Consider the following 22,071-nt stretch of genomic DNA (forward strand, 5'->3'; position numbering starts at 1 on the left):
AATAATAAGTTACATTTCAGGTATAGGAGCATAATAATGATAAAAATCATGAATATGTCTCCGTCTGAGTGAAGCTGGGAATTGCATCTTTGATTGACAGTGCCTCTCTGGCTCCCAGGGCATGTGGGCCTTGAGGAGATCATTGCCATGCTAAGTTCTGAAGCTGCTCTTTTTTTATTTGTTTCCCTGGGAAACATATAGAGGCAATTATAATGAAAACTCTCCCTGTCATTAGGACCATTGGACATCCTTCTCAGGTTTAAATTTTATAACCCAAACCAACCCAAGCTAGTAATGGAGTCTTAAAAGCTAGGAAAAATATGTACGTTTATTGCAAAAGATAATATCCCATTTAAAACAGTTTAGAAATTTACAAAACCTTACATTAGCATGTAGTCTTTAAGAAGGTGCTCTATAGATGAGCTGGTATTAAGTTCCAAGTATAGTGAGTACACATTTTTTTAACTACAGAGAAAGCAGCTACATGAACTCCTGTAACTTAAGCTGATGTATCAGTCTTTCACCTTTCAATTTTATAAAAGTAACTTTTGCTAAATTAATATCGCTCTGTAAAACCAGATAACTTCAAGTACAGCATTTCTGTAGGATATCACGGTAGATGTTACATAATATTTTACAAAGAAGCAATTTTCACATGAGTAGATGAATATAGAGTCTTGGTATATGTATACTTTTTGAAATTTAACGCAGAGATGATCGTTTTTGTTTAGCAGGAATGTGTTTACTGAATCCACTTCCCCCATAACAATTTTAAACGTTCAATTTTCAGAAGAGACTTCCTTCCCAGTTTCAGGTTGGTGGTGGCCCAAGCAATGTTGTGTTGTGCTTTGGTATAGAATCATTGTAGCCTTGTTTGGTTTCATCTCTAGAAATGTCAACCTTTTCAGACCACGATTTCATCTGTCTCAGTTGAGGGTTTATCCCGAGGCCGCCACCTCAACATAAGTGCGTGACAACATACACTTTTTATTAACCAAATGTTGGATTATCCATTTTGTGTGAGTTATCCCGGACATCTCTTCATCGTTACAGGCTGACTTTGGCAAATGATCCTGATCGGCTCTGGGTGGCTCTGCTCATTTGATGTTGGCATGTGCACAGACTTTATAAAACAGGTAGAGTAGGTGTTCATATCTCCACTCGGGAATGGACAAACAGGCCCTGAAAATTTAAGCAATTTGCTAAAGCTTGTTGGAATAGACTGTTCTGTTGCCTGGGTGTCTTAATTCTGGGAATAGGATTATTTCCATTTTATTGTGCCGCCCAGGAACATAAATTAATTTGAGATTAGCGTAAGCAAAGCAAATTAAGATGGAAGCGCTCCTACAAGATAAAACTATATGAGATCCCCAATGGTTTTGCTTTATTGGATTATCCTCTGTGCTGTTCTTTTTGGTTGTTGGGGCCAACTGAGAGTTGATCGTGTGGATACACACAGAAAGATCTGTGGCTTTTAGCCAGTGGTACCGTATCTTATTGTAACGTGGCTTAAATATGACAAGTGTATTTATCTTAATTCTAACTTCACGTTATGTATTCCGGTCTCATTTTGTGGGTTTAAACATTACACTAGAAACAGAACAAGAACATCTTGAATGACATTCCAAGATTTAATAGTGCCAGCCAAGATTCCTTGCCAAATTTCCCTCTTGCTCTCACTGAAATAGCATTGTGCACTGCAGCGCAGGGACAGGGGAAGGTGAAACTGTCCGGGTGGTTTGCTCAGTTAGCCTCAATTTGCAGCGGGGAACGTACATCCCACGTTTACACGGGATGCTGCACTCTGCAAAGACTCTAACTCAGACACCCGGTCTTCAGCAAAAGGGATTATGAAGTGCCTTCCTCACTGAATGCTCGTTGAGTTTAGGGTCCCTTTTCTAAGCAGCCTCAATCCAACCACAGGCTGGTAGAGAGTTTAACAAGAAGGAATATGAGCCTTGCCAACCTACCCCTTGTCCCCAAGAGTATGTAGCAGTTACTTAATTATATTACTTTAGCTGTTTGTTCAGCCATGCAAGTTTGACTGGACCCACATGTATGGAGGTCTTGTCAAAAGAATGAGCCAGACTTTAAAAGAATTCAGACTTTGGGAAGGAAAGGTCTTTAATACTAAAATGGAAAAAATTATATCCTCATCCCCAGTTCTGCTGTTTCTTCAATCCGGTGACCATTGCCTGGTCACCAGGAAGGGAGATTGTGTAGATTAATATACTTTGAACTTATCTACAAGGCTGCTGTAGGGATGAATGGGTGAGAACCAGTGTTGTGTTTTGTCTTAGTCTTATTTATGTTTCTGGTAAGATGAAATGGACAGATAGGCTGCTGGATCTCATGATCTTAAATGTTGCAGAGAAATTAACTGTGGAATCTTAAAGTTCAAACCCAAACCAGACCCCATCCATTTGCCACGCAGTCTCAGGCCTCAGGATTGAGAAGCAGGATGATTTAAGGTGGGCCCTGGAGTAGCTACAACTGCAGGATAATCATACCTGCAAATCCCTTACACCCTGTGGTGAGCTTACTCTGTCACGGACTCTTAAGGCCCACACAGCATGAAATGACAAATCCTTGCTTTGGGATCAAGGGGCTAATTAAAAATGAAGAGGACCCAACCCACAAGGCGATCTTGCATTCTCATGTCCTGCCCACTTCTCTTGTGCTCATGTATGCCAATATCTTAGAAAACTGCCAATTTGGGTATATGTTTTTCTCTGGGTATCTGCTTGTAATCCTCCTCTATCTTACTGCTCTGCACAACGTTTTTGTTTCTTTCCTTTGGGACGATGAACCCAGGATGGGCAGGAAGCACTTAGCATTACAGAGGTGTAGGAAAGTGCGATGGGGGTTTTGCCCATGGTGGGAATCTAGACTCACAAACCAGGATGCGTGACAGGAAGCTAGGCAAGTGGTCACTTGGGTCCGTGAAGTCCTCAGCAAGCAGCGGCACGCACTCAGGTGAGGTGTGGTCGTGTGTCCAGTGGCAGCTAACCCAGCCCCAAGTTGTTCTGGTTTCACAGGTCGAGAGGCTCATAGCCTGGGGCCTTCGCTAAGAAGTAGAGAAGGCCTGAGGGCAGTGGTTCCCCACCTCGGGAAGGGCAGAGGTAAAGGTCCCCATGAGCTCAGATCCACCAGAAGCATTTCTTCTTTACCTTCTTGGTTTTCCGCCTTAAGTCCTGTTTCTCAGGGACTGGGGGCTCTGCTGGGGACTTTGGTGGGGGAGATGCCTCCTCAACTGGCTCTGCTTCCTCCAGACTCTGTAGAACTTCGTGGAACCTGCCTTCCTGCTGCCGGAAATCATATTCTACACTGAAAAACACAAAGAGGAAGGAAGGAAAGTAAATTCAAATCAGCACATACTGATGTAGCATCACCAAGTGTCCAACTGACGTGGAAAAACATGCGCTTTGAGGTCAGGTCCCAGATGCTTAGGTACCTGCTTGGCTGTGTGACCTTGAGGAACTTGTGCCACCTCTCTGAAGCTCCAGTTTCTCATTGACTGAATTGGCATCTGTAATGCCTTCCTCTTGGGCCTGTTACTAAGTTTAAATGAAGTGCGTAACATGGCAACCTAATAGTAGATGTCCAGTAAAAATGGCTCCAATCTCTCTCTCACATTTATTTAATGCTCCTAATTGTTCATTCTTTTTACATACATTTTATGCATGAAAACTGCCTCATTGTAAAGTATTTAAGTAACACAGAGGATTAAATGCTAAAACTAACAACTCAGTTTCCTTATCCATAAAATGGACATAAAAATGGCACCTATCTCAAAGGCTTTCTTTGGAATTAAGATGTATATTAATTGAGAGAATATAAATGAAGTACTTGGAGTGGTTCCTGGCATATAGTAAGCCATCTCAGAATGCCCAGTGACAAGGTACCATTTGGGGGCTTTATTAGCCTTTTTGGTGGCACTTACTCCGATTCTAGGTCTCTGGGAGGTGACATGGGCATAGCAGACCAGGACAGTGTCCCTTTAATGACAGCTCCTCTTTAGCCCTTGCTGGGTAGAAGGCTTTGGCCAGTCATGCCACATCACAGACCAACGTCGGGTCTTTCCTCTTCCACATGAAACATTTCATTTTCCTCCTTGTTTAGCACGAAACACTGTTTTCATGACTCTGCATTTCCCCCGCTTTCCATACTCCCAAGCTAGCTCCTCATCTTTGGGCCTTCTGAGAGTTCTAGTATGAAACCAGGTAACAAACACAGCTCTAAGCTTAAGAGCCTTCTTCCAAGCATCCTGGCACTGGCAACTCCTCTGTAAGTAAATCTCCTATGGAGGAAAGTGGACAATTAAGGGTGGAGGGAGCACATACACAGTCTGTAGGGATGTCTGCAGGATTCAGTCTTCCTGGCCCGGCTCTCCAGGTTCTGAGAAGGCTGAGCCGGACTTACCAGACGGGCTGACCATTCCTGATGCCCACTGGCCTGATTCCCAAGCCCTCAAAGGTCAGGAGGAGCCTGAGCACCCACTGCACGCAGGCCAGAGCTTCTGCTCTCCCCAGCCTCTGACTCTCTCAACCCCTGAGAACCCTGGTCCCCAACAGTGTCATGTTTACCTCACAGACCTGTGTACAGATGATACAATGGAGTCTGTACATTAATGACTCCAAAACACACAAATAAAATAACAGAAAAAGGAATGGAGATTAGGAAATGCCCATTAAAGGAGAGTATTTAAATATGTCTGTATTGAGGAATGCTATGAAGTAAGCATAGGTGTAAAGCTCTTCAAGACACATCATTGAAAAGCAAAGCAAAGAGCAAGACATAATATATTAGTAGTGATAACATTAATGATGATAATAGTAACAGTAATAGGGGCTGAATAACCATGCTTAAGGAGCATCAGGGATAGGTGTCTGATTATTTTGTTTCTGTATTTTTGATAAGCTTCCACCAGATTTTCTTCTCTTCGGCTTATATCCTTTCACTTTCTGTGCCCCCTGGTCTCCTCCACAGGGACATACTCCTGGCTGGGTGACTTATAATAATGGGTGTAGTAATGCAGGCTATGTTTTTCTAGGCAAAGCTCCACAATTGATTAGCTGTGAGATCTTGGCAAAGTCATTTCTCATATTCAAGCCACAGTGTCCTTATCTGCAGAATAAACATGGTACCTACTCATAGGATCTCAGTGAAGTATAAACAACAGAATGATATACAACACTCAGCTCAGAGCCAGGTGCCAACAAACACCGAATGATATTCAGCTAATCATTCAACAAACTAAGTTTACTGAGTATGTCCCATGTTCCAGGCCCTATGTTAGGTGCTGGGGGCAGAGTGGTAAACAGACAGACAGACAGACACTATCCCTGGCCTCTTGGTGCTGGTAACTAGTGGCTCTGTGTCCTTAGTAAATGCTAGCCAATATCAAGAGCTACTAGAGATCTTCTAGCCAAAGCTTAGCATTTGCCAGATCAGTGAACAGAAGTATCCACTGAGGCTCCCACTTCCAGGATGTACTGCCCAGCACTGCACCCTTATTTGTCTCTGAGCCTGGGGTGGGTTTCTGTTACCACTACCTGCAACTCACTCTCCCCAACTGAAATTTAAGGAGATGGATTCAGAGGCTGGGGAAGAGTTGTCTCCAGCAAAGTGTCATTGCTTTAAGGAAGGAATTTAAAGCAGTGAGTTGCAAACTCTGATTCTTACCCTCTCTTACACTATTTCACAGATAGAGAACAGAACATCTACATTCATAGTTCTCCTAGCTCCTGAAATATCCCTGCCCTCCTTTCACCAGGCAGAAAAATAACCTTCATCCTAGAGCATCAGCCAGAGCCAAAGAAAGTAGGCACCCCTCACTCATTCTAGGAATTTTCTCATCTTTCTGTTATCGGAAATTTCATCCATCCATCCATCCATCCATCCATCCATCCATCCATTCATCCATTCCTCCATCCACCCATGCATCCAATCATCCATCCTACTCTAGGCCTGATACTATGCTCAGTTACAGGGACAGCACAGTGAGATAGACAGATGTGGATACTGCTTTTGGGGATCTTTCTTACCAGCATGTGAGACAGATGGTTAAACTAACAATTGCTTTAAAAATCTGCCTTGTACGTATCTCAACTACTCCTACTTTCCAGCTCTTCATCCATATACCTCTACCAAATTATATGAACATACACACAAAACAACCTCCTTCTTCTCCTTATATGTGATATTTCTCTGACTTCTTAATTCAAACAAACAACAACAACAAACCACCTGAATTTGTCAAGACTCAAAACAATGTCCTAACACCAATTAGAAAAAATAGTTCTCTGGGTGAATCCAGATGTGTACAGAACCGGCAGGCCTAGGGACAGAAGGTAAAGTCTGGGACTTCCCTGGTGATACAGTGGTTAAGAATCCGCCTGCCAATGCAGGAGACACGGGTTTGAGCCCTGATGTGGGAAGATCCCATATGCCATGGAGCAACTAAGCCGGTGTGCCACAACTACTGAGCCTGGGCTCTAGAGCCCGTGAGCCACAACTACTGAGTCCGTGTGCTGCAACTACTGACGCCCAGGCACCTAGAGCCTGTACTGTGCAACAAGAGAAGCCACCGCAACGAGAAGCCCACACACTGCAACGAAGAGTAGCTCCTGCTCGCCACAACTAGAGAAAGCCCGCGCACAGCAACAAAGACCCAGTGCAGCCGAAAATTAAATAAACAAATAAATTTATGAAAAAAAAAAAAAGAAGGTAAAGTCTGTCTTAGCTCACAATTTAAAGCACATTGTAGACAATACAGAAATGGCTCTCAAATGGAATACTCCTGGGTTTGAACCAAGGCTGTACCACTTAACTGGCTGGGTGACCTTGGGTAAGTTGCTTCTCTTTCTGAGACCCAATTGAAAGTGGGGGTTATAAAGCTACTTCAATGGGTAGTTGTGCAGATGGGACACAATAATGGGAAGTGTCCTTATGTAGGATGTGGTCTCTACCCACTCCACTAAGTCTCCTGTCTTCCTATCTTAGGGACTGAATGCCTCACCTCCTCACTCATACCTTCAACTCTTCAGTAATTGTATACCTTGCCGGAAACATCACTTTTCACCTCTCCCCTCCATGTACATTCAGGGAAGAATATGCTCTTTATATTTCTATGGAAACACCACAGGCTTCCATTATAATCATTGGGACTTAGGAAACTCCCCATCCTCTTCTTGCAACTGCCCCCATTGGTCTTGACAATTTAAAGAGGATTGAAAGTGACTTTCTTTTCAAGGCCAGGCAAATAACAGAGTACAGAGAAGCATCTGTGCTTTGGAGAGAAATTGATGAATGTTTTCTTAGGCCAAAGCAATTTATTAACATAAAGGAAAATTGTCACTTTTCTTCTTATCCATCCATTTGACAGACTACTGTTTAGTTTGGAAGGGAGGAGAAGGAGTACATTTTGTTTTGGTAGCAGCTGCCTTATAAATGGGCAGGGGGCAGTGCCCTCTCTCATCTGTCTTTCATTTTGAGGCTGGGTCGAGAAGAGGAGATGCCCCTCAACTTCTTACTTAGCCAACGCACAGCACTTTCAGCAACATCTTGAAAGAGGGAATAAAATGCCTGCTTGAGAGAATTCAAGCAAACTCTTAGCAGAGGGTTGTTTGCAGATTCTGGGGAATACATGCCTGCCTTGTGTTTGGTATCAAGGTAGAACACCAGTAACTTTTCCAACCTTCCTTCTCTCCTTCCTCTTAATCTACCTGTCCTCCCACCCTTACCATCTTCTCCATTCATATCCACATGGATGAAGAGGAGTGCTGAATGCTTAGTTTGTACAGAGCTCTGGCTCACAGTGGGGTGGGAGTGGCAAATGGTGGTCAAGAAATTGTTATAATACAGGATTCAGGCCCGGAACCATTGAGATGGTTTGGAGCATTCAAGGTCTGCAAGGTTGGCCCTCTGAGGATGCATGGAATACCTGACATCTGGTTCAGGAGTGCCCAGTTCACTGTCTGGGGATCCTTAGAGCCTTTCCCAACCAAGATTCTGTGCATGGTGCCACGTTGCATTTAGAAACTGAGCTGTGTGTAGACCAAGAATGGAAGAGAGCTTTCAGATTTCCCTCTTGAGGGCACCTCACTAATCTAGCTGACAGATCAATGCTCCAGCCATCATGCTAGGTGAAAAACAGAAGGATGTTTTTCTAGGTAATTGGAAATAGCGAGAAGCCTAAGTCATGGCTTCTCTGGAAGAGGAAATAGTGAGAAGCAAAAAGTAGATAAATGCGTAAATACATAAGTAAACAACAGAGACAGATTCTGGATGCAGCATCTTGGCTGGGCAAACTGAAGTTGGGTGAGACACAAAGAGATAAAAGTTTATATAGAAACAAACAATAGAAATCTCTTACTTTTATATAGCACTTTCAGACTGCAGATACTCCAGATCTGCATTTTCATTTTATCTTCACAATAGCTCAGGAATCTAGGAAGGTTATTATCTCCATTCAACTGACAAGTGAGTTGGTGAAGGGAGTCACACCTTAAGTTATGATCAGAATCTCAGCTTGCTTTCCTGACCTCTAGTCCTCTGTTTTTTCCTAAAAAGGGATCATAGCCAGGGCTTGGCTGTTACCAGGGTCTTACTCTAAGAAGAAAGAGATATAACAAGAGAGTATCTGGGTCATGTTCGGTGAGGGCATATGGTAATTTAAATGATGAAGAAGAAGGAGGAGGAGGAGGAGGAGAATGACTGTCATTTATATAATGAAATGTATATTCCAGACACTACACTACAAGTTTAGTAATTCTCATATCTCATGTAATTCTCGGAGCCCCATGAGATAGATATTATCTTCATTTCACAGATGAGGAAACTGAGGCAAAGCAAGGGGAGGTTAAATATTCTGTCAAGGGCACACACCAATAAGTGACAGAGCCAGGGTTTGAGCCTAGATTGTCTGGCTCCAAACCTTGTGCACGAAGATACACAGCATCGAAAGAACAGCAGTCTTCAATCTGTGTGAGATCCTCGTCACCAGATGAGCGTGGGGAGGGGAGGGGAGGGGCTGGTGACCAAGGCCTAGTGCACCTAAATGAACTTGCCAGCCCGCTGTGGAACCAGACCCAACCTGGGCTGGGCTGCATGCACAACCCTTCGTGACCCAGCTGACCAGCCCACCGTGCCATAGTGTTTCCAGATTGCAGGGACATTCTGACAGGGAGGCTGCGTACCAGAGAAGACAGACACCCCACAGGAGGCAGCTTACTCAACGTAGTATCTGGGCTGTGCGTTTTGGGTCTGGTGTAGGTTGATGAGGTCCGCCTGGGCCCTTTGCTCTTCCTTCTCAGCAGGCGGGTCTTGTTCTTTTATCAAGAGATGAGTTGTAAACCATACACCCCAAGCAGGTTGGCTGAGAAACGAATGATCCATGTCATCTCCCTGAAGACAAAATCACTTCCAGGTCCCTCTCCACCGCTTCATCTCTGTTAGAGTGTTTCTGTGGCCTCTCTTGCCACAGAACTCAGGTGCAACACAGATTTATTGACCTCCAGCAACTTTTGTTTTAGAAGAATTAGCTGTAAGAATCAATGGAATCAGCACGGGTAGTTTGGTACCTGTCTACTTGAATAAATCACACCACTTTGGAAAGTGTCTTTGGGGAAGAATCACAGTCTGGGAAAGTAGGAACCTTAGTTAGTGTTTTTCTCCAGTCTGGAAGGGATATTGTTCCTAAAACTTTCTCCTAATGACCAGTTTGCTCACTATTTATAGGGTACAATTTTAAGCTTCACAACTCATAGCCATTTCAGGCTGGCAAGTGCACCCCTTCTTGGGCAACTGTCTGCTGATGAGTCCTCAGATAATTGCACGTTCTCCACTAGGCACATAAATAAGCAGAGTCACGCTGCAGAAACCTCACTACTGATTGCTATCTGTGAGAGAGGTCTGCGCTCTGGGTTCTGTGGCTCTGTGTTGAGAATGTCTTCACATTAAGTCCTTAGAAAGAGAAGGTCATCTCAGAGAACTTGAACACAAATATTCACTGATTGTGATTGTGCAAGGTCAGAAAGTAAGAGGGAAAGGGACAACAAGAAGGTCTCCTGAAAGTAGGACTGGTTTGAGCCCTAGCTCTGTTGGATCTTGGACAAGTCACATAGCTTCTCTGAGTCTCAGTTTCCTCATCTGTAAAATGAGGAATAATAACCATACCCATATTTTAGGGTTTGGGGGAGTCTGAAAAGAGATGATACGTGTACAGTGTTTAGCAAAATTCCTGGCACAGTGCCTGGTTCAATAAATGGTAATGATTGTTGCATTAACTTGACAGAGAAATAAAGATTGGGTCATTTTGTGGTCAGCTGTGGCCCTCATGCCGGCAGCCATCCATTTGTTATTCCTGTGAAATTCTCAGCTTTCTTGATTTTATATTTATGGCATGTTTCAGCCTCTTTAGCTATTAATGCATTAAAATAGGTTTCATTTTTATTGCAGATAAATTGCTGATGCTGTAAATCCTACTTCTTTCCACTTACACTCGAGGGAAAAGAAGAAAGGGATAAGCATACTGAGAGAAACAGGGACTAATGGCAAATATCTTGGGGATCAAACTCTCGAGGCTCAGAGAGGTTTCCACATGTACCCCCAAACTTTATGTCTGCTTCCAAAAGAGAGCTTGAGCTATGTTTGGTGGTAGTTGTTTGGGGGATGCTGGGTAGTATTGCTGTTAACATTCACGTTCCCGCATTTGAAATGAATGCTGCTCAGTCCATACTGCAATGGGATGAGAGCTGCAAAGGCAGCTGTGATTACTAGAAAGAACGGACATGCTGTATGCTTTATAATTACTCCTCACTGTGGAATTCATTGCCGGCCAGAGAAAGGACCGTGGCTGGAAGATGAGGCTCTGACAGTTCACTTGGCTCCACGCTGGGAGGGCATCTTAAGCAAACAAAAGGAACATACTAAATAATTTACGTGGAAAGTTGGTTGCTGAATTCACAAGCCTGGGTGCACATTGCATTTCTAGTAAAATGCCTTTTTCTCTGGTTAAGTAATAGCTTTAAGTGGCAGGCAAGACCAAGACCCAGTGGCCAAATGACATAACCATAGAAGGAAACTCCGGGAGGCTCTCAGTGCCTCTGACTGCATGACCCCAGGTAACTCACGTTGCTTTCCTTGGTTTAGACAAAGGCCTGGCTTTTCTCTGACAGGGCACACAGCTATACAAAGCTATACAGCTTTGGCCTGAGTTCCAGAGAGACTCCTTATGAGAAGCTCCGAATATTAAAACAATGAGGGGGCGACACCAAGAACAGGGATGCCGGTCGCCGGGTACAAAGGACGGCTCTTGCAGCAAATCTCCTTTTGCATATCCTTAACTTCTTCTCTGTCTAGCTCAGAGGAGTTGTAACAGTGGAAGAATCAATAATGATAAAAAAAAAAGCAGTCTATGGTCTGTGGAGTTGGAGGAAATGAGAGGAAAGTGGTGGAGGATTCTGGGGTTCAGCTTCACGCATATTCCCTGGTTCTGGAGCCTGTGGTGACCACACCCTCTCCTGAAGCGGGGTGGGCAGTCCTGGGCAGCACTTTGCATGGCCACCCTGTCAGGTGTTTGTAACTGCTCCTCCAGGACGCACCAGAGGGCAGTTCCTAGCATTTGGGCCCTTGGCCTGGGAGCAGAATTGGGCTCTTACTGGTCTGAACCTTAATTGGAGGAGGAAGGTCAGCAGGGATTGCCATTCCGTTCCTGATCTCAGATGAGGACCAAGGAGCTGGGAAATGTGGGAGGGAGGAGAGGCTACAAATGAATCCCCTAAGTAATGCATAATGAAAGCCTGGGCACCCGTGCGGACCGGCAGAAGCTCATTTTCTCTTCTCATTGGAAATAGGAGGCATCAAAAATACCCTTAGTCTATGAGGAAGCCCCCACCACAATCCTCTTCCCTTCCCTTTCCCTTGCTTCCACTCTCACCTGCACTCCCTAGTTAGGTCTATACCTCACCACCTAACCCTGTAATTGACGCCAAACAGAAAGGTAAATCAACTGTCCAATGACGCTTTTAAAACAAAAGCTACTTTCTGGGCTATTTTATTAGCAAGAGCTTTCTATGTCACAAAAGTTTCCAATAAATCAACCAGAAACCTCCTCCTTTCAAGACCCTAATTTTACCTAGTTGAATGTTTCTCAAGCTTCACTGGGATCAGGCTTTCCCAGGAAACTGGCTGTAACTGTAGATTCCCATGTTCCACCCGACCCCTCTGATCCAGCAGGTTTGGGGAGTGAAGGCCAGCAGCCAGTATTCACAGAGAGCCAGGAGACTCTGATGCAGATGACCCAGGATCACATTTTGAGAACACTGTTTAGGTCCTGCATCTTAAACACAAACCCTCACGATGCCCTTGGATTATGAGAACTCATCCGTACAACATTCTGCTGAGCCCTGAGACCCCTCAAGCATGTCTGTCCTCTGAAGGCAGCATGCTGTAGAATCTGGCCAACAGGAAGGGAGGACTAAATTCCAATCTCGACATGGCCACTTATTAGTTTCAGAATAATTGTGCAAGTGCCTTTCTCTCTCTCAGTCTCAATTGTCTAATCTGAATAGTGTGCAAGTCCCTGAACCTCAGTTATCTCACCTGTAAAATGGGAGTATTTTTATCTATCTCACATGGTCGTGAGGATTAGGTAAGAAAATAAAAGGCATTTATAATGACCAGTAATAATGGACACTCAATAAGTGGTAGCTCTCTTCTTATTTCTTTTCCCTAATCTTCATCCCAACAGATCTCTGTCTTCCCCTAGCTGTCATAATTGCAAAGATCATCAAAGTCAGGTTAACAGACCTCCAATTAGATGAGTAGTTTACGAATTATAAGGGTTTAATCCAGGCATATTAGTTTCCTATTACTACTGAAACAAATTACCACAAATTGAGTGGTTTAAAACAAGACAGATTTTACTCTTAGAGTCCAGAGATCAGAAGTCCTCCAGAACTGTACATCAAGTGTCAGCAGAACTGTGTTCCTTCTGGAGGTTCGAGGAGAGAATGTGTCGCTTGCCTTTTCCAGCTTTTAGAGGTTGCCTACCTTCTTTAGCTTGTGACCACATCGCTTCTACCTCTGCTTCTGTTGTCACATCTTCCCTGACTCTGCCTCTCCTGCCTTCGTCTTCTCCTTGTAAGGATCCTTATGATTATGTTCGGCTCACCTGGACAATCCAGGCTACTTACCTTGTCCTAAGATCCTTAACTTAATCACACCTGCAGTGTCCCTTTTACCAAGTAATGTAACATATTCACAAGGTCCAGGAATTAGAATGTGGGCATCTTTTTGTGGACATTATTCTGCCTACTACACTGGGTTTTGATGCTTTACCAAGAGAACCTCCCAATCTAATGCCTTAATTCCCTCTTCCATAGAGATCATCGGTGCAGTTCAGACACCGTAGAAGGGAGATATTTTAACCTGGAGGGAGTTTTCAGTTTTCCACAAATCAAACCGCCTTTCCTACCACAGCCAGTACAGAAGTACTGGGCAATAATGTTGGATGGCCATGATGAATGAGGATCTCAATGTCCTGTGAAATTGCAACAAGCTTTCTGAGTCATCAAAGGAAGATTTGATTAGGTTTCATCTTGTAGTGTTCCAGGTGTTAGAAAATTGACAGTCTATGTACTACATACAGTCGTTTGATATAGTTCCAAAAGATCTTCTGAGGACCTGCTGCACAGAAGCCTTCCTTCCCTAATAAGAACATTTGACTAATTAAGGCCTTCCGTTTCCCCACGCAAGGGTAGGGGCACACACAAATAGTCACACTGACTTGACTCTGGGGCATCTGAATAGCTATCTCAAGCCCACCACTGTTTTTCATCCCTCCCTTAGTCAGTATAGCCATTCCTGTCCTTGACAAGATTCTATTGAGCACCAACTATGTATTAGACACTGGCCCATGACTTTGAGATACTAGCCATCTGCTGAAGGAAAGAAACCCAAACACTGAGTTACAGTGCAATAGGATAAATGGTATAGTCGAGGAATATGTGTGCCAAGGGGATCCTTCTTGGGAAGGAGTGTAAGGCTATTCATAGGGCCTGACTTTTAAGCTGCAAAACTAGGAGATTTCCAGACAAAGCAGGGCAGAAAAGGCATTTCAGGAAATAAGGAAACATGCATGTGAGAACACACAGTATATGAAGCCAGCCGAGTAGTTCCCTGTGGCTGGGGAGAAATAGGGGACCCAGCAGGTAAGAAGGTTAGTATCATGTTCAAAGGGCTTTGAAAAATTAGCTAAAGGAAGCAACAGGAACTGGGACAAAATTGTTTAGCAGGGGAGTGACATGATCAGATTCTACTTTTCAGGTAATTTAGCAATCTGTGTGGAGGATTACTTGGGACAGGGCAAAAGGTACCTGTGGCAAAAAGGCCAGCTAGCGTTTAAGTGACCAATGATGAGAGCCTTTACGGACCAGAGAGAGAGGATAGAATCAGTAGCCAATTTGATGTGTGTTGTAAAGGAGAGGAGCGAGGCACCATGGGGACTGTAGTTTCTTTATGGAACTGTGGTTAACAGTGTTGAGCAAAATAAGAAACATAGGAAAAGAATTTTGTGGAGGAAAATAAGAAGTGTGTTTTGGTATATGGTGAACTTGAGAATTTGAGGTACCTTTGAGATATCAAGATAGAAATGGAAAGATCTGTAGGGAGTATATATATCTGTAGGTAGTATATATATATATATATATATATATATATATATAGAGAGAGAGAGAGAGAGAGAGAGAGAGAGAGAGAGAGAGAGAGAACTCATAAAAAAGATAGGGGAAGCTGATGTCACAGAAATTAAAATCCATGAGTGCAGTTGAAGTCATGAACAGAGGCTAAGGATGAGAGGAGGAGACAGCCTGTCCACGTAGACCCCTGAGCAAACAAGTGCTCTTCTGTTGTTCTTTCCTCTCTAGCACCTTTCAAATTTTACATGGCCAGACTCTCCCTTCACCCACTGAAAATGGTAAGTTTGCTGCTTGCTCTTTATTTCCATTTTCTAAGAAACACACTTGGATGATAGAAGAAATTTTTTTTTTTTTTTCTGATAAAGACTTCCCATTCTTTTCCCTTAAAACATTTGAGGCATTTTACAACTTAAACCAGGCAGGTTTTTTTTTTTTTTTTTCCTGGGAGCTACATCCATAAAATAAATGCATGATTGGTGTAGTCAAAGACCTCCAAAGAGGTTCTGTGGTTATTTTTAGAGTGAACGTGAAGATGAAGTGCAGGCAGATGTGGCTGGAGGAGCGGAGAATGGGGTGAGGGAAGGAGGAGAGATATGGCTTGGAGAGACCTCATGTCCTTGAGAAGAGGAAAGGGAGCTGATTCCTTAAGGCACATTTTCCAAAACTGCAGTCATTCATTCACCACCTTCATGGTTTTCGTGAAACTCACCATACCACATGCACAATAATTTTTTTCTCTCTAGATCAATTCACTTTTTAGACTTAAAAACATTTGTACAAAACAGGCAATATACCTTCTGAAAATGGAGACCTGCATAACAGTGAGTAGGTAGGGGGACTAGTTTGAAAAGTTAAAATCTTCCATAAAGGGGCTTCCCTGGTGGCGCAGTGGTTGAGAATCTGCCTGCTAATGCAGGGGACACGGGTTCGAGCCCTGGTCTGGGAGGATCCCACATGCCGCGGAGCAACTAGGCCCGTGAGCCACAACTACTGAGCCTGCGTTTCTGGAGCCTGTGCTCCGCAATAAGAGAGGCCGCGATAGTGAGAGGCCCACGCACCGCGATGAAGAGTGGCCCCCGCTTGCCACAACTAGAGAAAGCCCTCACACAGAAACGAAGACCCAGCATAGCAAAAATAAATAAATTAATTAATAAACTCCTACCCCCAACATCGTCTTAAACAAACAGACAAACAAACAAATCTTCCACAAAGAATTAGAAATGATTACATTCTGGCTGCGTACTGTTGCTTGCCCGTGGCTATGAACGTGAAACATGCTCACTCTTGGCAAAGAAGTGTGATAAGTAAGCATTAGAAAGGTTTTGAAGACATTCTAGCACCAAACTCGGATTTTTCCCTCTGGGTAAATGAGAAGAATTGAAATGAATTTGAAAAGAGAACAACCTTCTCACTAGGTAATTCAATGCTATTTAATCTCAGGTACCGCAGGAGGCATGCAGAAACCCTTTGAGTAGCTTGTCCTAGGATTAATGCTAAGGAGAGGTGAGGGGAGCGTTTGGGGTCTAAACAGCCTGGAACCAGCTCGAGTCGTAGAGCCAATCCCCACACCCTTCCCTTGGAGCCCACAGCAGTCAAAACTCCAAGGAGTTCATTCTTCCTGGTGTACTCCTGAGAATACATGGAATCTTTGGGCATCAGTGTTGGTGCTCTTCTCCTTGGTGAGGTAGGATCTATCAAAGTGATCCATGGTGGGAAGAATGCCAGTGAGGCTTTGAGGAGCGGGTGGGCAAAAGGCTCCTCTTGGAGCAGAGAGAATGAGTCGGATAGAACCAGTGACCCCACGTGTCTTGATGGAAGCAAGTAGCATAGCCATAGGCTTCGGCTGATGGGGCCACTTAGAAAACCTTATGGATTGCTAACTTAGCAGCAACATCTCCAGAGAAGAAGACCCGGCAGGCAATCCATCACGCACCCCTGTGCTTTATGTTCAGTGACGTGCACTCGGTCCATCCATCATCAGGGAGCGACTGCAGCTTAACAAGGCCTGAGGATGAGTATTTCACATCATTTATTTATTAGTTTGCAAGATCTGACTTTCCAGGATACCACACAGGGTTTGAAGTCATTTGAAATGTTAAAAAAAAAAGATGACAACTCTCATCTTCCCACTGTTACTGTGATGGAGATGTTGTTCTGATCTCTTTGCTTTCATCAGACTAATTGCCTGTTATTTCACAATGGCTTAGATACAATGATATAGATACTGTCTGGGAGAACAGTCTGGCTTTGAATGGTAATGAGGGATAGATGCATGCAATGGCTGCTCTTCTTGGAAAACTGGAAAGGGATGTGTGGATAAAGGTTTGCCAGCCCATCCAGGGGTAAATTTAGAATGTTTGCTTGGGATATTTGAAGTAAGTACTAGAAAAATCCAAACATTCTCAGACTTGTTGGAAGGTTGTAGTTTAGTCAAATATTACTATTTTTAATTCAGCCTAGAACATCAGAATGTCGGAACTGAAAGGGACCATAGGGACCATCTAATTAAAGGCCCTAATTTTTCAGATGAGGAAACTCAGAGGCCAGAAATGATTTGCCCAAGGCCAGGGCAAGAACTCATAGTAGATTGGAAAATAACCATTTGTCCTTTTCACTTACGTAAGCTAAATAAAAAGTCAGCTGAAGGTAATAGAAAATACATCATCTGGCTGCTGAAAAAGAGACTTTTCAAAATTTAAATGGAAGTTAGTTAAGAATAATTATTTTTGTTTATGAGGAAAAGCTTTTGTCCTCCCTAACAGTCTAGACATTTAATGATTTTTGTCCTCCTGGTGATTAGGAAATTTGCTTAAGATGGGGTATATAAAAAAAAAGAAGGAGCAAAAGGTAAGCAATTGATGAGACTCCCTAATTTTTCTTTCTAATGCACAAGCCTTTTCCAGAGCCCCCTTTTAAGAGGGGATATTTCATGCCAGGGTAAAGGGCATTTTTTTTTGCTGAGAGGTCCTGAAGCTCCTGTTATTGTTATTGGTGAAAAAACTTTGTGGTCCTTTGGCTCTTAGGTATAAAGTGTTGACAGTTCAGTGAGAAAATGACCAAGGCCTCACCTAAGGGTAGGGGCCCCCTGACTACCCCCCTCCATCCCTTTCCAGGATGAAATCTCAGGATTCTGCTGGAAGGAATGAGACATTTTAAGTAGAAGACACAGGCAACCCAGTTGGGCTTCAGTTTGCTCAGGCCCTAGCAGCCTTTCTCATCAGAGAGAGAATATAATAGAGAAAACCAAACCATACACTTTTGTTAAACAAAGTTAGATTCCATCAACTGAAATGACTGCTTTTGACCACTTTTCCACTGTGCCACCGAAAGTAGACTTCCAGCTAAAGGGGGCGTTGATTTTTCCAGTAATAACAGTAATAAGCTCTTGGATTAGTACAGAAATTTACTGTTACAAAAGGCATTCAGATATGTTTTCTCATTTGTTCCTAATGGCAACTCTCAAGAGGGATAATTGTTCCCACTCTACAGATGAGGAAACTGAGCTCCAGACAAGTAAGCAGGCGTAGACTTGGGGACTTTGACTCCAAGTTTAGCGCTCTTCCAACTGTATGCTGTTTCCCTTCTATTACTTATAAATATTCACTCTATTGCAGCAATCTTACCCCCTGCTGGAAAGAAACAATGTACTTAGAAATGAATACACAGTGCTTAGCACAGTTCTTGACATATAGTAATTGTTGGCCTGTGATAGCTACTGTGGAGGAAGCTGTGTGGTACAACAATCAAGATCATAGGGCTTGGGATCAGAAGGATCTGGATTTGAGTCCCAAGACTCTGAATATTTGGTTGGAGAGCCCCCTCTGCTCTCCAAAAATGCTTTATGGGAGTGGAGCCAAATGGCTGAACTTCTCTGAGGACGTTAACGCCTACCTCACGAGGTATATATACTGTGAAACGAGACGCAAACGGGCATGCAGAGCTTAGCAAGGCGCCTGTACTCAGTATTCAGTAAGTGGAGGGATGATGATCTCAAGAGGATTTGCTCATGGACCTTATTGTGAGGAAACAAAACAATGCCTGCCTTGGAACCAGATGTTAACATTTCATAGTTAAACACCCTGCATTTTAAGTCTCAGGTATTCAAAGGCCTCCTGTCTTTGCCCCTCTCTTGAATTTCTGTGCCTAAGAGAGCTTACAAGAATGTTCTGTGGACCCTGCAACTTCTGTGCTCTACAGAGCAGGCCTCGGTTGTGGCCAGGTACCTGTATATGATGCACGCTGTGTTCTGGCAGGTACTGCAGTTGTTGAGATCTTGGCCAGTTCGATAAAAGTTGCGCCTGCAAGATAGAGCATTTGCTAGATAAATCTATGGGCAAAATCCCCCTGGGATGCACGCATTCTACAGACTCATTCCCTGCAGGAAAGCATTTGCCCCTCTCATGAGTACCAAAGCCTGAAGTTGCACGGCCATTACAGACACAGAAACAAGAAACCCCTGTTAATAGAACGTCACATTTCTAGAGTGCTTTATACATGTTTAAGCATTTTGACGTCTGGGTTTTCTTCATGCTGACGGTAACCCTATGAGATGAGCCGGTTATTCTTACCCGCGCGTGACAGATGGGGAAACTGAGAGACTTTGCGAATGAGTAGAGGAAGGTGATTAAAACTCCAGATCCCTTAGTTCGGTGCATTTCTCTCTCTATCGTCACAGTGCTTCTCTCTTATAAGGCAGTGTTGATTCTTCTGATCCATATCAGCAAAGGCCAGTTAATTCCTTCTTCCCTCTCCTACCTTTTTGTTGCTTAGCTTTGGCCATTCCTTCTTCTCAGTCTTTAGAGAGCACTGTTTCAAGGAAAGAACAACCCACACCTAAACAAATAGCTGCCTTCCCCTCCCCAGACTGATGCTGAGTCACCCAGGAAAGCATTTTGTGACTTTTTTCTCTTTGCAAAATTGCGATCTCATTTCAGTTTCCATTTAGCTGGTCCCTGATGGACTGGCCCAAGCCTTCAAAGTGGCCAGTGGTGGTTAGTGGCCACCTCAAGTCCTCTGTGACAAACCCATAAATAACTAAAAGACTGTGCAAATGCAGTAACTTGCTTCAAGGATGGGGGTGGGGGAAGCACCTACTTGCTATCATTTTTCCCCCATCATTTATCAACTGGACTCACATCTTAATAAAAATCACTTTTGACTCTGCTGTTTCATTGCCCCCTTTCTGTAGTCTGTTGACATCTGGAAACAAAAACACATCACCGTGGAAATTCACCAAAGCCTACAACCAGGCGACAAAGGGAGACCATTGCTTACAATCTGGGGAAACAACAGAATCTCAAACATTTTGGAGACATTTTCCTAACGGAAACCAGTGCTCTCTCTCTGCCCCTATCCTAGCAAGTGACTTAACCCAATAAAAAAAATCCACCTTACCCTTCTGTGAGAGCTCGAGCTTTCTCCAAGTCTTGAATTACATTCAAAAGGACTTTAATTTTCTCTTGGTTTGAGTGCAGAGATTCCTCCACGGATTGCAGCCTGCCCTGGAGGTCGCAGAACTCACCCTGTGCCAGGTGAATTGGATTAGGTGCACCCATCTCTGTGGTGCCCTGCTGTTTGGTCCCCCTCCTTGGAGGAGAGGATGGAAGGTGATCGCTTTCTGGACAGTTTTGAAATGCTGGGATGTGTGACTGGAAGGGGTTCTTTGCCATCTGCTCCTGACACACAGGGGCAGATTTTGACTCACTGTTAGTTTTGAGTGACTGCAGATCCTGGTGATTGTTACTCGATGAAGCACAATCTGAAGCTCCACCTGGCTGGGCTGGCTGGCTGTGGGAGCCTGGCGAAGGGGAGCTTTGAGTCCGTGGATGTGAGGGAACACACGTTTCCTTTGACTGAGGTGACAATGGGCCGAGGTCTTTGTCATCAAAGTTATCTTTGGGCAAAAGCATTTCAGGTTTAAGTTTCCCTGTGCCGGGCATGTGGTTGGCACCTCTGGTGGCATTTAAGCAGGAGAGGGGTCTTTCTGAATCTGATGGTGGCACTCTTCTCCCATCACCTGGACACATGTTAACCAAAGTGGGTGTGGAGTTGCTGATCTCAGCAGACCTGTCTGGGCTGAAAGTGGGCTCTCTACCTGCCCAGGTAGGGCTGTGATAAATATCATCTGGGACCTGAATGGCAGCTGTTGCTTTCTCTGAGGGCCTCCACGTCCCTGCTTCCAAGCACATGCTCACAGGCCCATTGCTTTGCACCTTGGACATTCTAGGGAGAAATGGGTGGGACACCTTGACCCTTTGAGGCCCATCTTCAAGATGCCGAGACAGCCTTAAGTAGGCAAGGTCAGAGGACACAATGTCCTGTTCAGAGAGATTGCCGTTCACCTGGATGGCACTTTGGGATGCTGTCTGCATTTCCACCAGGGACTTGCTAGCTGTGAGTCTCTTCCTTTTGAAAACTGGGAAATGCTTCCTGAGACTGGGGGAGGTTTGGATGGCCATGTGCCGAAAGCCCCCTGCCTTCTGGGACCTGGGGAAGGAGAGTGAGTAGGTGGGGAGGTGATGGTGCCCGGAGGCCTGAGTCTTGCCCATTACAGCCGGGTCCTCAGAAGTTTGGATGTCAGCCTCGGCTAGGGCAGGTGGAGTCTTACTGGTGCCATCTTCCTTGAATCGTACCTGCTGAGATTTGCTCCTGCGGTGGTGAGGTTGCTTCACAAGCTCCACCGACTCTAGACTGTTACGCTTCAGAAGCACAGGCCTCACTTTCATACTTTGCTGGGCCATTGAGCCTCAGTTGAAAGGATTGGGACCATACACTTCTCCTGGGCACATTTCCTTAGGTCTTTGGGGCAGCATCTAACGACAGCATCTCAGACACAGAGATCAGCCAGCCAGGATGGAGCGGTCCTCTCCTCTGAGTATGGGCAGCTCTGTTGGCCATTCCCAGCCAGCACGTGTTATTGGGGGGCTCTCCGTAAAGCTTCCCCTGCAGTTAAAATATTATTCCATCGCCGTGGTAATTTCCACTTAGGTAAACAAGGAGTTAGGCTAATCATTAAACCTGATCTACCACGAGAGCTGGTGGGCTGTTTATCAAGGGAGGCTGGCAGGCGGTTCTGATCCTGGAAGAAGCTTGCTGTCGTGAACAAAAAGACAATGAAAGTACCATTTAGGGGATAGCGCCAGACTGCCAACATGTGAATTCCAAAAGAAACCTGCTACGTCTGGAACATACAGCTTCCTTTCCGGGAGCGTCAGTTTGCAGTGTAAAACTACAGGAAACTCAAACACATCTTTCCATTTCATGTAAACAGGCAGAGAAATAAATGACCTGGGGCTTGGCTTCTTTGATGATACATGATGCTCCTAAGGGAACATCCCCATTTACGTCAATCACATATTCTTCCTTCGGG

At 44.3% G+C, this 22,071-nt stretch overlaps 2 protein-coding genes across 2 annotated transcripts in view; one reads left to right on the forward strand and one right to left on the reverse strand.

Annotated features, from left to right (window-relative positions):
• The window catches only part of DOCK2 (dedicator of cytokinesis 2), a 420,075-nt gene that overhangs the window by 198,745 nt on the left and 199,259 nt on the right, over positions 1-22,071 (forward strand). The window lies entirely within an intron of this gene.
• On the reverse strand, positions 3,069-21,519 carry INSYN2B (inhibitory synaptic factor family member 2B). The gene is made up of 3 exons (XM_059061188.2): positions 20,097-21,519; positions 18,926-19,000; positions 3,069-3,327 (listed from the first exon to the last, which is right to left on the reverse strand). Exons 1-3 carry the CDS (start codon positions 21,440-21,442, stop codon positions 3,141-3,143), a joined length of 1,608 nt encoding a protein of 535 aa, XP_058917171.1. The 5' UTR covers positions 21,443-21,519; the 3' UTR covers positions 3,069-3,140.

The sequence above is a fragment of the Kogia breviceps genome, chromosome 4, assembly GCF_026419965.1.
Source record: "Kogia breviceps isolate mKogBre1 chromosome 4, mKogBre1 haplotype 1, whole genome shotgun sequence".
NCBI lineage: Eukaryota > Metazoa > Chordata > Mammalia > Artiodactyla > Physeteridae > Kogia > Kogia breviceps.